Source organism: Elgaria multicarinata, chromosome 3, assembly GCF_023053635.1.
Source record: "Elgaria multicarinata webbii isolate HBS135686 ecotype San Diego chromosome 3, rElgMul1.1.pri, whole genome shotgun sequence".
In the NCBI taxonomy this organism is placed as follows: domain Eukaryota; kingdom Metazoa; phylum Chordata; class Lepidosauria; order Squamata; family Anguidae; genus Elgaria; species Elgaria multicarinata.
The window spans coordinates 175,177,658-175,193,012 of NC_086173.1; the positions used below are offsets into that span (position 1 = coordinate 175,177,658).

The 15,355-nt window shown below is 53.3% G+C and overlaps 1 protein-coding gene across 1 annotated transcript in view; it reads left to right on the top strand.

The window, feature by feature from the left end:
* The window catches only part of COL11A2 (collagen type XI alpha 2 chain), a 110,096-nt gene that overhangs the window by 44,352 nt on the left and 50,389 nt on the right, over positions 1–15,355 (top strand). The window contains exons 10-25 of the mRNA XM_063121987.1: positions 856–897; positions 1,022–1,084; positions 2,229–2,303; positions 6,808–6,894; positions 7,887–7,943; positions 8,652–8,705; positions 9,105–9,158; positions 9,361–9,414; positions 9,588–9,641; positions 10,048–10,101; positions 11,147–11,191; positions 13,127–13,180; positions 13,301–13,345; positions 14,541–14,594; positions 14,787–14,831; positions 14,955–15,008. Of these exons, the coding sequence (XP_062978057.1) occupies positions 856–897; positions 1,022–1,084; positions 2,229–2,303; positions 6,808–6,894; positions 7,887–7,943; positions 8,652–8,705; positions 9,105–9,158; positions 9,361–9,414; positions 9,588–9,641; positions 10,048–10,101; positions 11,147–11,191; positions 13,127–13,180; positions 13,301–13,345; positions 14,541–14,594; positions 14,787–14,831; positions 14,955–15,008 (891 nt within the window). The remainder of the gene's footprint in view (positions 1–855; positions 898–1,021; positions 1,085–2,228; positions 2,304–6,807; positions 6,895–7,886; positions 7,944–8,651; positions 8,706–9,104; positions 9,159–9,360; positions 9,415–9,587; positions 9,642–10,047; positions 10,102–11,146; positions 11,192–13,126; positions 13,181–13,300; positions 13,346–14,540; positions 14,595–14,786; positions 14,832–14,954; positions 15,009–15,355) is intronic.

The window sequence follows — 15,355 nt, forward strand, 5'->3', positions numbered from 1 at the left end:
TCGGCTGGGCGTTGCACGCTCTCATGCAGCGTCCCTGAAAGCACTTCCAACAATTCCATCCGTTGTTTCGGTGCCGGCTGCTGCTTTTCAACATTCTTCCGGCTGATTTGTTTGTTTGCGCTGTTATGAAAGCTTCCGTATGTTGCCTTTCTGAGTGTATTTCTTTAAAAAAAAGCCCAGAAGTGCTGCTTTTAAGAATGTATTAGTTTTACATGTTTTAATCAGTTAGATGTATTTTATGGTGTTTGCATTTGTGTTGTGCCCTGCCTCGATCCGGAGGGAGAGGCGGGTAACAAATAAATAAATAAATAAATTATTGTAATTAAGTGTGATACCAACGAAAGGGCGTGAAAAAATAAATCAATCTGCCAGCTGACGTGGCCGGAACGGCTTGGAGTCCGAGGGCTCGTTTGCACCGTCACCTGTCCAGGGATAACAGCCCCTGAATTGACACCATAACTGGGCTTGTTTTGAAGCCCTCCGGAGAGACGCGAGAGGCTGAAAGGAGAGTTGCCCGGCCCTGGCAGGATCCGTTCAGAATTCCCGGGAGAAAGGCAGTGACCCAAGACACTCGGTCAACCAGGGTGGCTCAGGCGCCCGGGGACGCCTTGTTTTGCGTATCATCTGAGTGTTTATCTCAGGATAGCCGTGAAATAGCAGGCACGCTCTCTCTCCCCCTCTGCCGCTCTCCGTGGTGCAAACAATGGCCTCTTTCAGGAGAGACGGGCGTCCTCCTTGGCCAAGGCAGGGCTCCCCGTGTCTGTGCAGGGACGAGGCGGCTGCGTGCGGCGGCTCCTTCCTAACCCCGGTGTCTGTGTGTGTGTTGTGTGTCTCCATCTCCTTCTTCCTCTGCAGGGCATGCTGGTGGAGGGTCCCCCTGGCTCAGAAGGCCCTCCGGTAAGAGCCGTGCCCTTCCCTGGGCGGGGGCGGGAGGCAACGGGGCTGGCGGGGCTGATGTGTCCCCCGTCTCCTGTCCCGCTTCCTGTCCCGACGGACCTCTTTCGTGTCTTCTCCCCTGCAGGGTATCAGCGGGCCGCCCGGCACCCAGGGACCCCCCGGACCTTCTGGCGACTCTGGGGAGAGGGTGAGTGTGAAGCCACAGCGCTCTGGGGCCAGAAGGGCCACCTGGTCCCTAGAGAAGAGCACGGGGCAACGGGGGTCTGTTTCCCTCTCCAGGAAGAGGGCCGAGGGGATCACAGGGAGCGTCTGGAAGGGGAGAGCTTCGTAGTAGGCGTTGGCCAAGGGTCAGCATGTTTGGGCATCCCATCAGGGTCCCTCTGACCAGAGCCCCCTGGGTCCTCCCCATGGCCGGCTGCTCCCTCTTGCTCTGGCCCAGGCAATGGGCGTGGTGAGGAGGAGGAGGATCCAGAGAGGCTACGGCCTCCTTGCTGCCTGCCTGTCGAGCGAGCACGTGGGAGCACGGAGGAGGCCAAGGAACAAGAGCAGGCCGTGAACTGTGGCAGTGGGAAAGCAGACTGACTGAGGAGGGGGGCCCATGGAGGCATCCCCCTGCGCCCAGTTTAAGCCAGGCTAATTCCTGAAAGGTTGGAGGTTCTGGAAGCCCTGCCCGCCCCCAACGCGCTCCTGCCCTACGTGGAAGTAGGTTGTGGTGGCTCAGTTCTGCTCTGCACGTGGACAGAGGTGCCCTTTTCCCATCACATATTCGGCGGGTGAGGTTTGGTACCACAGCTCACCGTGGGATGAGAAAAACACGAGAAGGCAGCCTTGGCCAAGCTGGGGTCCTCGGGATGTGCGGGACTGCAAATCCCAGCGTTCCAGTGGCCAGGCTGGCTGGGAATGCTGGGAGTTGTGGTGCCACACATCTGGAGGGTGCCAGCACGGGGAAGGCTGCATTAGAAGCCGGGGTGCCCTGTGTGTGGAGGCTGTCAGGGTGGGCCTCTCGCTCAGAGGCTGGGCTTCTGTTTTACATGGAGACGGACCCAGTTTCTCCACTTCTAAGGATCCGGTGGCTGGTGGTGGGAAGCAGCTTTCTCGGCTGGAGACCCCGGAGAGCACCAGCCACTCGCAGCAGATGATCCCGGTCAAGGGACGGATCACCTGCAGCGTTCTCGATCACGGCCCTCGAGGGCGCATGCGGCTGGGTTTGTGCTTCTGCACATGGCCACCTTTGCGTGTTTGCTCACGCATGCCTGGGGGTGTGCAGGGAAGCCGGAGCTTTCCGCCCCACCTGGAAGCTTTTGGCTCAGCTGTCTCCTTCTCCCCAACAGGGTCCCCCCGGACGCCCCGGTATGCCTGGCTCTGACGGTGTCCCCGGACCCCCCGGCACCTCCATGATGCTCCCGGTGAGTGGCTAGGAAGCCGAATGTGATGTTGGGGTTCCCCGTCAGTGGAGGCTCGCGAGGAGAACGCCGCTGGGCCGCAGTGCAGCCTGCCTTCCGTTTGGGGTGGCCACTCGCGTCTCCCCCAAAGAAGAGGGCAGGCCTCACAAGGGGACCAAAGAGGACGCTGATGTCCACTGGATGGGTTGATGGAGATGCAGACCTGCGCGGAAATCATAGAATCATAGAATCATAGAATAGCAGAGTTGGAAGGGGCCTATGAGACCATCGAGTCCAACCCCCTGCTCAATGCAGGAATCCACCCTAAAGCATCCCTGACAGATGGTTGTCCAGCTGACTCTTGAAGGCCTCTAGTGTGGGAGAGCCCAGAACCTCCCTAGGTCACTGATTCCATTGTCATATTGCTCTAACAGTCAGGAAGTTTTTCCTGACGTCCAGCCGGAATCTGGCTTCCTTTAACTTGAGCCTGTTATTCCGTGTCCTGCACTCTGGGAGGATCGAGAAGAGATCCTGGCCCTCCTCTGTGTGACAACCTTTCAAGTATTTGAAGAGTGCTGTCATGTCTCCCCTCAATCTTCTCTTCTCCAGGCTAAACATGCCCAGTTCTTTCAGTCTCTCCTCATAGGGCTTTGTTTCCAGACCCCTGATCATCCTGGTTGCCCTCCTCTGAGCACGCTCCAGCTTGTCTGCGCCCTTCTTGAATTGTGGAGCCCAGAACTGGACACAATACTCTAGATGAGGCCTAACCAGGGCCGAATAGAGAGGAACCAGTACCTCACGTGGTTTGGAAGCTATACTTCTATTAATGCATCCCAAAAGAGCATTTGCCTTTCTTGCAGCCATATCGCACTGTTGGCTCCTATTCAGCTTGCAATCTACAACAACTCCAATAATTATAATTCAAACGGAAGGGCAGTCATAGAATCATAGTCCGTCTTCTCTCATGCAGGATTTGTTGAGGCCTTGGGGCCAAACCCGGCCTGCCTGGAGTCCCCAGTTGGCTCCCCACCCTTCCACTGTCCCCAATCCCTTCCCCTTGGCTGTCCATCATTCAGTGGTAGGGATGTATGGATGGCCCCTGCTTGCCCCTGCTCACTGGATGGCCCAGCGAGCACCGCACTGTGGCCTGTCCCCTTAGCGAGCTGCCATTTCGTGTAAAAACGGCAGCTCAGGTTCTCCAGAAATGTCATGCTGTGTAAATGGCAATGATTGAGATCTGGGAGGCTGAGTGAGAGGGGGAGGGAGGAGTCATCAAACTCCACCCACCCCCCTCTCGGACTGCCACAACATCCGTCTTTGGTGGTCCCCTTGGCTTCTGGGCAACGTTTCCCCCCGTCTCCCAAGGTTGCAATGACGCTCCTAAAGCTTAGCTAGTGGCAGGAAGAGCTTCAAGCTACAATATTTATTAATTTATTAATTTATTACATTTCTGTACCGCCCCGTTTAATCTGTTGAAGCCCTCTGGGCTGTTTGCAAGACAAAGCTGAAAACCATAGACGTCAAACATAACACAAAACCAGAAGTTTAAAACAGAATAAAACCCACATAGCCACCAAGATAAAAAGCCAGCAGCAGCAGTATTAAAATATGCTGGCATTTTGGCCCGTTTTTCTGGAGCCCTGATCATAGAAACATAGAATCACAAAATAGTAGAGTCGGAAGGGTCTCTAAGGCCATCCAGTCCACCCCCTGCTCAATGCAGGAATCCACCCTAAAGCATCCCTGACAGATGGTTGTCCAGCTGCCTCTTGAAGGCCTCTAGTGTGGGAGAGCCCACAACCTCCCTAGGTAACTGGTTCCATTGTCGTACTGCTCTAACAGTCAGGAAGTTTTTCCTGATGTCCAGCTGGAATCTGGCTTCCTGTAACTTGAGCCCGTTTTTCTGTGTCTCTGTGTGGAATTCTCCCAGAGTGTTCCTGAAATGGTGTTCAGGCCCAACACCCCACTCCTCTCATGGGGAAGCCCAGGACCGGGGTGGGTGGTGGGGTGCTGAGTGCCTCCTCACTCTGCCAATTTATTTATTTATTTATTTATTTATTTATTTATTTATTACATTTCTATACCGCCCAATAACCGGAGCTCTCTAGGCGGTTCTCTGGGTGCCAACTGGGGACTCCTGGTAGATGGGCACCTTCAAGGCAAGCCCTGACAGCTGCTCACCCTTCTTGCAGTTCTCTGTGTGAGAGAAAGAGAGGCAGTGTGGTGTAGTGGCCAGAGTCTTGGACTGGGACTCAGGAGATCTTGGTTCTAGTCTCCACTCAGTCTCTCCCACACTGGAGGCCTTCAAGAGTCTGCTGGAGAACCATCTGTCAGGGATGCTTTAGGGTGGATTCCTGCATTGAGCAGGGGGTTGGACTCCATGGCCTTAGAGGGCCCTTCCAACTCTACTATTCTATGATTCTATAATCCACAGTGCAGATGGTCAATGCACACCCCCAGAATACATTTTTCCAGTGAGAAGGAAACGCCCCAAACCTTTTCCCCACCCACACATCCCCTTCTTGCTGAAACACTTCCAGAAACTGCACATTTCTCAAGAGGGAGGCAGAATTCTATGATTCTATGAAACTCCTAGGGTGTCTGGCTCCCAGTCTGACCTTCCTCACAGGGTTGTTGTGAAGATAAAACAAAGTGCTCCTTGGAGGAAAAGGCAGGATGAAGAGAGACTGAAAGAACTGGGCATGTTGAGCCTAGAGAAGGGAAGATGGAGGGGAAACATGATAGCACTCTTCAAATATGTGAAATGTTGTCACACAGAGGAGGGCCAGGATCTCTTCTCGATCCTCCCAGAGTGCAGGACACGGAACAACGGGCTCAAGTTAAAGGAAGCCAGATTCCAGCTGGACATAAGGAAAAACGTCCGGACTGTTAGAGCAGTACGACAATGGAACCAGTGACCTAGGGAGGTTGTGGGCTCTCCCACACTAGAGGCCTTCAAGAGGCAGCTGGATAAACATCTGTCAGGGATGCTTTAGGGTGGATTCCTGCATTGAGCAGGGGGTTGGACTGGATGGCCTTATAGGCCCCTTCCATCTCTACTAGTCTATGATTCTATGAACCCAATAAAAGGGACCTGGACTGGCGAGCCCTTCAAATAGGGTGCTGCCTGCTGAGACTAGCTGTCCCTGGAGCCATAGAGCGACAGCGTTCTGGAGAGTTTCCTGGCTTCCCAAATTTTGCAACAGGGTGAGATCAGGTCCTGGGGGGAGGGAGGCCAGCAGGGAGGAGGCAGGTGGGTCTCTGAGAAGAAACCCAAGGGGGCTCCAGAAGAGCTGCGAGTCCAACAAAATCCAGCAGGGGGCAGCCTGGAGACCAGAGCCCACCCGGAAGTCTCATTGAACTCAATGGGGCTTTACTTCTGAGTAGACACATCTGCAACTGGGACCATGGAGAGTGTTAGCTCACATTTCATTGGGGCTGTGAATCCATTCTGGGTTTCATTCTGAACTAGCCAGAGTTTTATCAAGGAGCTGTCCAAGGTGCTGAACCTGTTTTGGGAATGGGGGGGGGGGTCAGCACTTTTAGCTTTCTGGCTGGTGCAGACAGAAAACCAGAATGGATTCACGGCCCCACCGAAATGGGAGCCACTGGGAACAATATGGAGAGTTATGGGGAGGGGTTTGGGGGTGGGGCAAGGTGTAGAATGGGTGTGTGTGTGTTGTGGTTTTGGCATTAGAATTAGATGTGCTCCAGAACAGAACAAACTAGCAAGTTTGGAGAGATCCGAATTAAACTGAATTTTTTTTTTAATGGAATGAGCGAGTTCAGACGTCTCTTTAACTAACCGTGTTTTACATTGGGTTTTTTTTTTTTTAAAAAAAAATGAAAAGTGGGTTACAAAATGCTGTGAAACAAAAACAAAAATAAGAAAGGTTGTTTATTTGTGGGTTTGTTTACTTATTTTTTAATATATCTTGGCTTTGTGTCAGTAACGTTGTTCAAGGCGGCTGGGCCCAAGGGGGCTATGTGGAGCTCTGTGTCTTTGACCGAGAAACCTAGAAAAGTAGATACCGAATCCAGAGGAGGCCCACCAGTGATTCTTCAGAACTCCAGAAGTCTTGGGAGATGATCTAGTTTCTATAACAGCTTGGTGCCATTCAGATGTTTTGGACTTCAACTCCCATCAGCCCCCATCAGCATGGTCAATGGTCCAGAATGCTGGGTGTTGCAGTCCAAAACAGCTGGAGGGCCCCCAGTTGGGAGATGCCTGAGCTTAGAGTGTGCTGCCCACCTCACCTGGCTCATAGCAAAGCCTGCCCGTGCTGAGCCCAAGGGAATGGCCTCTTCGCTTCTGGCCAGGGAAGGCAGGACCTAGAATCACAGAATAGCAGAGTTGAAAGGGGCCTACAAGGCCATCGAGTCCAACCCCCTGCTCAATGCAGGAATCCACCCTAAAGCATCCCTGACAGAGGGTTGTCCAGCTGCCTCTTGAAGGCCTCTGGTGTGGGAGAGCCCACCACCTCCCTAGGTCCCTGGTTCCTGATATATTTCTCTTTTTCTACCTCAGTTCCGGTTTGGGAGCAGCGGAGGCGGCAAGGGACCGGTGGTGGCAGCACAGGAGGCTCAAGCTCAAGCCATCTTGCAACAAGCCCGGGTGAGTCTGGTTGGGGAGGGGCGGGGAGGGGGGGTGTCGGATGGTGAGGAGATGGAGAAGAATCTTTGGGCACAAAGGAACCCCCCCCCCCGTTCTTTTCACTTCACCTCACATTCTGGGCAATGGTGGTTTGGTGGCCCACCTGGATTCTGAAAGGAGAGGCTGCCTGCTTTTGTGGAGCAGTCGTAGAATTTCAGAATCCTCGTGTTGGAAAGGGGAACCTCAGAAGCCATCCAGTCCAACCCCATGTTGCCGATGCAGCTACAGCACCCCTGAAAGGTGGGAATCCAGCCTTGGCGTGAACATGTCCCCACGATGGAGAGCCCACCACCTTCTGAGATTCAGAGATCGCAGCCGCCTGTTCCTCTGGAGCCACAGGAAAAGTGGAAGTTCAGTGGCTTTGGGAACCTTCTCTGGAGGGACATTCCAGAGCTCTCACACGGCCACGTTGCACTTCCTATTCAAATGCAACGATGCTACGACGTGCTCCCAGCTCTAGGTCATGGGAGTCTCTTCCTAGAATCTCTCCCCGCCACCCCGCAAAATCCATGGCCCTCTTTTTGAGCACACGAAGGTGCCCCCATGTCAAACTCATGTGTGCGGGACCCGTTTCTTTTTCAGGGTGCTCTTTGGGTCACCATGACTGTGGCTGCCGTCAGAGGCTGCCTGAGACACCAAGAGTGGACCAGGCTGAGGAAGAACTGAGAGGGGGGTTAAGATGAGAAGAAGAGGGGGTCAGCTGATGGGCTTTTGAGGGAGGGGGAGAGCTAGGCAGCTACTCGGGTCCTTCGGGTGGAAAAGATGGGGCAATCGGTGGAGGCCTTTCTCCAAAGAGTAGGAGATTAAAGCGTGTGCACAGGAGACCCATTGCTCAGGTGGGAAACCTTGACCTGAGAAGATCACAGAGTGCCCCCCTTTTTTATTCCTGGTGCCCTCATGGGGTCCCCACTTTGTTTGGTTTGTGTATAACCCCCCCTTTCTTTGTTCTCCAGCTGGCCTTACGGGGCCCTCCCGGACCGATGGGATACACAGGCCGTCCCGGGCCCTTGGTGGGTATTTCCGTCTTTGGGACCAGGCAAGGGGGGTGGGAGGAAGGTGTATGGGATGTGGGTGTGGGTGGGTGGGTGTTCGCACCCCCCCCTGTTTCCCCCGGTTCAGAGCAGGAGGACACGCCTGGATGTGCTGGAAGCTTTGACCATGCGCACCCGGGTGCCTCTCGCATTTCCCGTGTGAATGAATCCGCGGTGCTCCAGATCACGACCACAACGTCTGGCTGTTGCTGCTCTTCTTTGACAGAATAATAATAATAATAATAATAATAATAATAATAATAATAATAATAATAATATATTTCTTACCCGCCTCTCCACTTGGATCGAGGCGGGGAACAACTGTGAATATAAAACACATAAAATACTGATTAAAAACATAGTATACATGATTAAAACATCCTAAAAACATCCCAAAATTCCACTGGATATACCAACACCTGCCCCCATTCAGGGGTGTGTGTGTTGCATGTTATCGACCCCCCTGCAGTGGTGTGTGACGTAGGGGGGCAGCAGCCCAGCAGAAGGACGGCTGCTCCCTCCAGCTCCGACACACCACCGACACGCCCCAGGCTGCCTTGCTCTTTTTAAGACGCGGTGGCGGATCGGGCGAGGTTTCCCCTCCACCTGGGTAGCCAGCGTGGGCAATGCAGGTGCGCCTGGCAGACGTCCATGCCCAGGTCACCACGATGCCTTTTTCTCTTCCAGGGTCAACCCGGCAGCAACGGCATGAAAGGGGAGCACGGCGACTTTGGCCCTCAGGTAACGTGGCCTCTGACCTCACCTGTGAGCCCACAACCACGGCCCGACCCCTCGCGCCCCCGTTTTCCCCCTTCTCTGGCCTTGAGCGCAAATGGAAATCTCCCCCTTCTCTGACCCCCTGAATTTGACCCTCCTGCCCTGAGAACGCTAGCGCTGGAGGCTGCTGCGGGCCCCAGGTGTGGCTGAAGTTTGGGGGGCACAGCCCCGGTACCTCTTCTTTGAGCTGGGATGAAGCCAGTTTGTCCATCAGGCCAAATAAAAGGTCCCCGCCCCCCGTGCTACATCCTGCCTCCTTTCTTTCCCACTCCATGCCAAATGTGGGGGGGGGAGGGGCGAATAGCAAGACCCTCCCCCATCAAGCACCACAGTAAGACCCTCTTTCTTCTTCCCTCTCTGTAGGGGCCGCGGGGGCCTCAGGGACTAACAGGAGCCCCAGGGAAGTCTGGCCGGAGGGTAAGTTGCTTTGTCGTTTAGTTCTGACTTCTTTGCTCTGTTTTTCTCTGAGAATTATCGAGGCAGCCAGCCAGCCAGCCAGCCAAAAAAGTCACAGGATGATGATGACGATGGTGATGATGATTTTTTGACAGCAAGGGAAGGTGACAAGCAGGCCCAGGGGCGTCCTCTCACCCTCTCTTTCTCTCCGTCCATCCGATAGGGTCGCGCTGGAGCTGACGGGGCACGGGGAATGCCCGGGGAATCGGGCATCAAGGTAAGACGGCGCCTCCAGGCGGAAAGGGCGTTCCCTGAACCTCTGAGTCCGCCCCCGTTCCATGAGGGCTAGCGCCATGGGTGATTCCTCTGGGGTTTGCCCTTGTCGCGGGTCGCAGGGGCGGTGAGCTGGTCCAGGGCTCAGAGATTCCGGTCTCCCTCTTCCCTCCGCAGGGCGACCGTGGCTTCGACGGGCTGCCTGGCCTTCCAGGGGACAAAGGACACCGGGTGAGTGAAGTGAGGAAGGACACGGTCGGCTCTCCAAGTCACCCCAACTCTTGGAATCTACCCTTGTGGCTTTGCCCAGGGACTCATGAGAACGGTTTTGGACTCTCAACTTCTTATTCTGCCCCAAACAGAAGCATGACATGCAAAAAATTCAACAGGCGAAGCCTTTCCTCATTACCAAATGCGCCTGTTGGATGTCTGTGTCTCAGGGCTTGCCGCTGTTGAACACCTGTGTCTCCTAAAGGCACAGGTGCCCAAAGGAATGCAGATTTCCTAATTCCATCAGCAAATGACACTTCCCAGAGTTATTTGGGTGAAGGACTTGGATGGGTGCCCCCCCCCCCTGCAGTTTATGCCGGGCTCGATTCGTTTGCTGATCATGTGTTTCTCTCCTCCTCCACGCTAGGGTGACACTGGCTCTCAGGGTGTCCCTGGTCCCCACGGAGAAGATGGCGAGAGGGTAAGTCCTAATGATGGATGGGGAAAGAGAGAATTTGGGGGGTGGGGGATGCAGCAGGATGTGGTACCACGTGGCTGGGTGGGGAGAAGAGAGTTTCACCCTACAGCCTGATGAGTTGATGCCAGCGATAATGATCATGCAGAGTAAATAATTTTAGTTTGTAGTATTAGCTCAGCAATACTACAAACGAGAAGGATCTTGGAATTGTTGTAGATCACAAGCTGAATATGAGCCAACAGTGTGATGTGGCTGCGAAAAAAGCAAATGCTATTTTGGGCTGCATTAATAGAGGTATAGCTTCCAAATCGCGTGAGGTACTGGTTCCCCTCTATTCAGCCCTGGTTAGGCCTCATTTTGAGTATTGCGTCCAGTTCTGGGTACCACACTTCAAGAAGGACGCAGACAAGCTGGAGCGTGTTCAGAAGAGGGCAACCAGGATGATCAGGGGTCTGGAAACAAAGCCCTCTGAAGAGAGACTGAAAGAACTGGGCATGCTTAGCCTGGAGAAGAGAAGATTGAGGGGAGACATGAGAGCACTCTTCAAATATTCCAAAGGTTGTCACACAGAGGAGGGCCAGGATCTCTTCTCGATCCTCCCAGAGTGCAGGACACGGAATAACGGGCTCAAGTGACAGGAAGCCAGATTCTGTCTGGACATCAGGAAAAATGTCCTGACTGTTAGAGCAGTACGACAAGGGAACCCATGACCTAGGGAGGTGGTGGGCTCTCCCACACTAGAGTCCTTCAAGTGGCAGCTGGACAACCATCTGTCAGGGATGCTTTAAGGTGGATCCCTGCATTGAGCAGGGCTTTGGACTCGATGGCCTTATAGGCCCCTTCCAATTCTACTATTCTGTGTTTCTATAATTTTAATATATCACCTTAAGGACTAGCCACCTGTTTTTTTCAAAAAGCTGAGATTCTTGTGATGTGAAGTTCTGCGTCTAGGTTGACTCAGGGGCTGTCCAGCACAGGAAAAGGAGAAAAATGCAGGTTTTGCCCTGAACTCCTGTGTGTGACTCTGTTATCCTTCCTCTGACTGCAGGGAGACGATGGTGAAGTTGGACAACGTGGGCTTCCCGGAGAGCCGGTATGTGCCATCCCACCGCCTGCATGCCTGCAAGGGGTTCTGGGAAAAGAACACCTCTTGCAATCCCAGGATGCTGTGCACACATATCTGCCAACCGTTGCAAGTTCTGAAGACGCCCCAGGGCCTTATTCTGCATGAAGAAATGAGCAGCTAAAGCTTGCGCCCTGGGACGTACCGCTCCCAGTACACTCATGTGAATCCTCACTTGCAGCCCAAAGTGGTACAGCCCTGACATGGGATAACCGCCTCATATGCTGCGTGTGAGAATGAGGCTGTGTGTTCTTCCGTTATGTGGCACATGATGAAAATAGGGGTTATTAAAATAGAATCCTACATTAAGAGAGCTCATATTGCTTAGTTTTAAGGCCATATAGTAGACTAACAATCCCATACCTACCATTTTGAGGACGTTAATGGGGTTCGCTCCCAGGTAAGTGGGCGTAGGATTGCCACCTTTCTGTTAACATATTTTTAAAATTAACACCGAGCCCCACTTGCAAGACAGCTCAAATGTTATCTTAATTAGTTTGCAAAGTATCTGAGGTCTTTTAAAGAACTTTGCTCTGGCAACTCAGGTTCTGCAAAGCTCATTTGAGTTTTAGGAGCTCAGCTCTAGGGATGGGTGGACAGGTGGATCCGTCTATTCTTGTCTGTGTCACTTTCAAACGCATTCGCTCGTAAGTCCGTCCTGACCCTTTCTTGCACCAATCAGCAATTTTTTAATTTAAAAAAAAATCTGCATGGAAATTTGTATCTTTGAATCTTCGCTGAAAATACGTATTTTAAATATATTTGGATACTTTATTTTTGAGCCAAGAATTGCATAGCAAAATTTGGAGGTGGATAACTGCGCTCTGATCCACACGCTAGACCGGGAGATGTCGATCACGTCGGGTCTTCCCAGAATTTGCAAGGACTGGATTCTTGAAGCACTTTCTGCTCAGCACTTAGCAAATCAACTCTGCTTCTTTGCAAGCAAACGACCTTGCAGAGGCGCGGAGCTGCAAAACTGTGAATGGATTTGCCTTTGCTGTTGAGCCTAGCCATGAAACTCAGGCTGCTTTTCTTTGGTCGGGCTCTTAAGAACATCAGAAGTGCCCTGATGCTGGAGCAGACCCAGGTCCATCTAGACCAGCACTCTGTTCACACAGGGGCCAACCAGCCGTCGGCCAGGGATGAACAAGCAGGACATGGTGCAACAGCACCCTCCCGCCCATGTTCCCCAGCAACTGGTGCACACAGGCTTATTGCCTCGAATACTGGAGGTAGCACACAACCATCAGGGCTAGTAGCCATGGATAGCTTTTGCCTCCAGGAATTTATCCAACCCCCTTTTGAAGCCCTCCAAATTGGCATCCATCACAACATCTTGTGGTAGTGAGTTCCATAATTTAACTAAGTGCTCTAGGAGTTTAAAAAAGGCTTGCAGGACATGAGTTGAATCTGAGCTGCTGGACAGGTCAGATCTAAGGTCTCACAATTAGCTCAGAGGAAGCTAAAAAGAAATAAGCTGTAATGCAATGGGAATGATGGGAGTTGTAGTCCTATACATCTGGAATGCTGAAGGGGAAGAGATGGGCTCTCCAACCAGGTGCTGAGCTCCCCCGCAAAAGGAGAGAGTGTACCTGCGCTTTCACAGCCCCACACATAATCCTTGGTGACTTCGCCATGCCGGACGCCACAGGCCGCTCTCCTTCTGCAGCCTCGCTCTGATGCACAAGATGTTTCACAGAGAGGAGGGGATCAAATGCCACCGCTTTGCACCCCTTCAGAGCCTTGGGCGTTGTGCATGCACATACACACACGCGTGTTTCTGCATCCTTGTGCACGGCAGTTGTCACGGGGCGCAAAAGGCAGGCCGCCCTAGAGCTCCCGGTGCTGCCCGTGTTTTGACCGGCCTCCTTTCCTCTCCCCTCTTGTCCTGCCTCTTCACAGGGACCCAGAGGGTTGCTCGGACCCAAAGGCCCCCCGGGGATCCCAGGCCCACCGGTAAGTGCAGGGCAAAGGGGTCCCACTGCCTCCCAGAGTGCCCACCCCCACCCCCACCCCTGCCGTCCCTGGCACTAACCGCCTTGTCTCTGCCTGTCTGTCTCTCCGTGCTCTTGACAGGGCGTGCGCGGCATCGATGGACCCCACGGGCCAAAGGGGAATCTGGTGAGTGGCCGTGGGGCGCCGGGTGGGTCACTCGCCAACCTCCTCTGCTGCTCCCTTCTTCTTGGAAGCAGTTCTGCATTGCAGGCAAAGATGCGGCCCGTCGGCCCCTCCGGCTGTATCTCCGTTACTTCTGCGTCCGCATTTCAATCCTTCTACTGATGTGCTTTTTGTGAGCAAAGGTTCTTGAGAAAGTACCGTATTTCTTCGATTGTAAGACGCCGTCGATTGTAAGACGCACACTAATTTCAGTACCACCAACAGGAAGAAAAAAAACCCTAAGACACACCCGCGATTCTAAGACGCACCCCATTTTTAGAGATGTTTATATGGGGGGGAAAGTGCGTCTTAGAATCGAAGAAATAGGGTAGCATCTGCTCAGCTGCTAGGTGCGCTGGTGTGCGCAGGACGCCCGTCCCCACCTGGAGATTCTTTCCCGCTTGGGAAACGGAACGTATGAAATAGCAAATATCTTTTTAATGATTTAGGAAGTGTTTCTCTCTTTCTCAGGGGTTGGCAACGTTGTGCCCATGGGCACCAATGCACCCACGGACGGCTTTCTTGGCGCCCACTGGTGTGCTCTACTTCTCCCACTTTCATTTTTGAATAAATAAATAAATAAATAAATAAATACACATCTCCTCACCAGCAGCTGGGACTTCCTGTGAAGTAGGTTTCTGTTAGTGATTGAAAGGAGTTGTTGAGTGTGTGGAGGCTCAGGCTTCCCCTGCATTGTGCTCAGTCCTTTGCGACTAGTCACACCTCCCATGGGAGCCATTTTGTGGTGGCGCCCAGGACAATCTCTCGCATTGCCAAATCTGCCCGCAGCCCCCCAAAGGCTGCCTCACCCTAATCTTTGCGCGTATGCATCTCTCTGTCGTCCGTGCACACACGTGCACAATATAAAAAAATAACATAAAATGTGTGTGTGTGCGCGTGAGTGTGGCCATTTTTAGCCTTTATCGGCTCAAAGCATTTGATGTCCACTGTCTTGGTGATTCCTACAGTGGCCCTTTTGAGGTAGGCCAGTGTTTAAGAGGTGGGGTGCCCTCCGTTGTCCATAGCTGTTGCCTTGACTCTCATCGCCACCGATGGGTCCATTTTGCCCGTGGCTGCGGCTACCCTGCTTAGGTTCAGCGCCCACCCACCCCCGGTTTGCAGCCGTTGACCTCACTCTCACTGTTTTGTTTTAAACCAGGGTCCGCAAGGGGAGCCGGGACCCCCCGGTCAGCAGGGGACTCCGGGGACACAGGTAAGCGAATAAACCACAAGAGGAGCCCTGGAACTGGACGAGGCCAAGGCGGGCCAGCCCCTGGAAGGCCGGTGGGGAAGCTCAGGAGGTTGGCTTGGCTATAGGGCCAAGTCACTGTGTTGTGTCCTCCTTCTTCTTCTTCTTCTTCTTCTTCTTCTTCTTCTTCTTCTTCTTCTTCTTCTCTGGTTTTAGGGGCTGCCAGGACCGCAGGGGGCAATGGGACCCCATGGGGAAAAGGTGAGCTACTCCGGACCCTGGATGGCTGCCTCATAACAAGATCCAGGTTGCCCTACTGGGAGATCTCTGGGTTGGGTTGTCCCCATTGCTGCTGGACTGACTTTGTGTCTCTCTCTTTTTCAGGGCCCCACTGGGAAACCGGGTCTCCCTGGAATGCCCGGCTCTGACGGGCCCCCGGTAAGTATCTGCCCCTCAACCCTCATCCGACCTCCCTTGCCCCAATCTCTAATGTCGCCCCCAGCAACTATATTTAAGAGGAAGTAGTTTAGCAGCCATTTGCTCAGCTCTTCCTGGAGTGCTGTGACATCACGGCAGCCAAGCGCTCCTAGGTGGCCATATTAAACAGGAAGTGAGCTGCTGCCATGGGCCTTGGTCGCCATATTAAACATGAAGTGAGTTGCCATCTTGGGCCTTGGTCGCCATATTAAACAGGAAGTGAGCTGCCGTCTTGGGCCTTGGTCGCCATATTAAACAGGAAGTGAGCTGCTGTCTTGGGCCTTGGTCGCCATATTAAACAGGAAGTG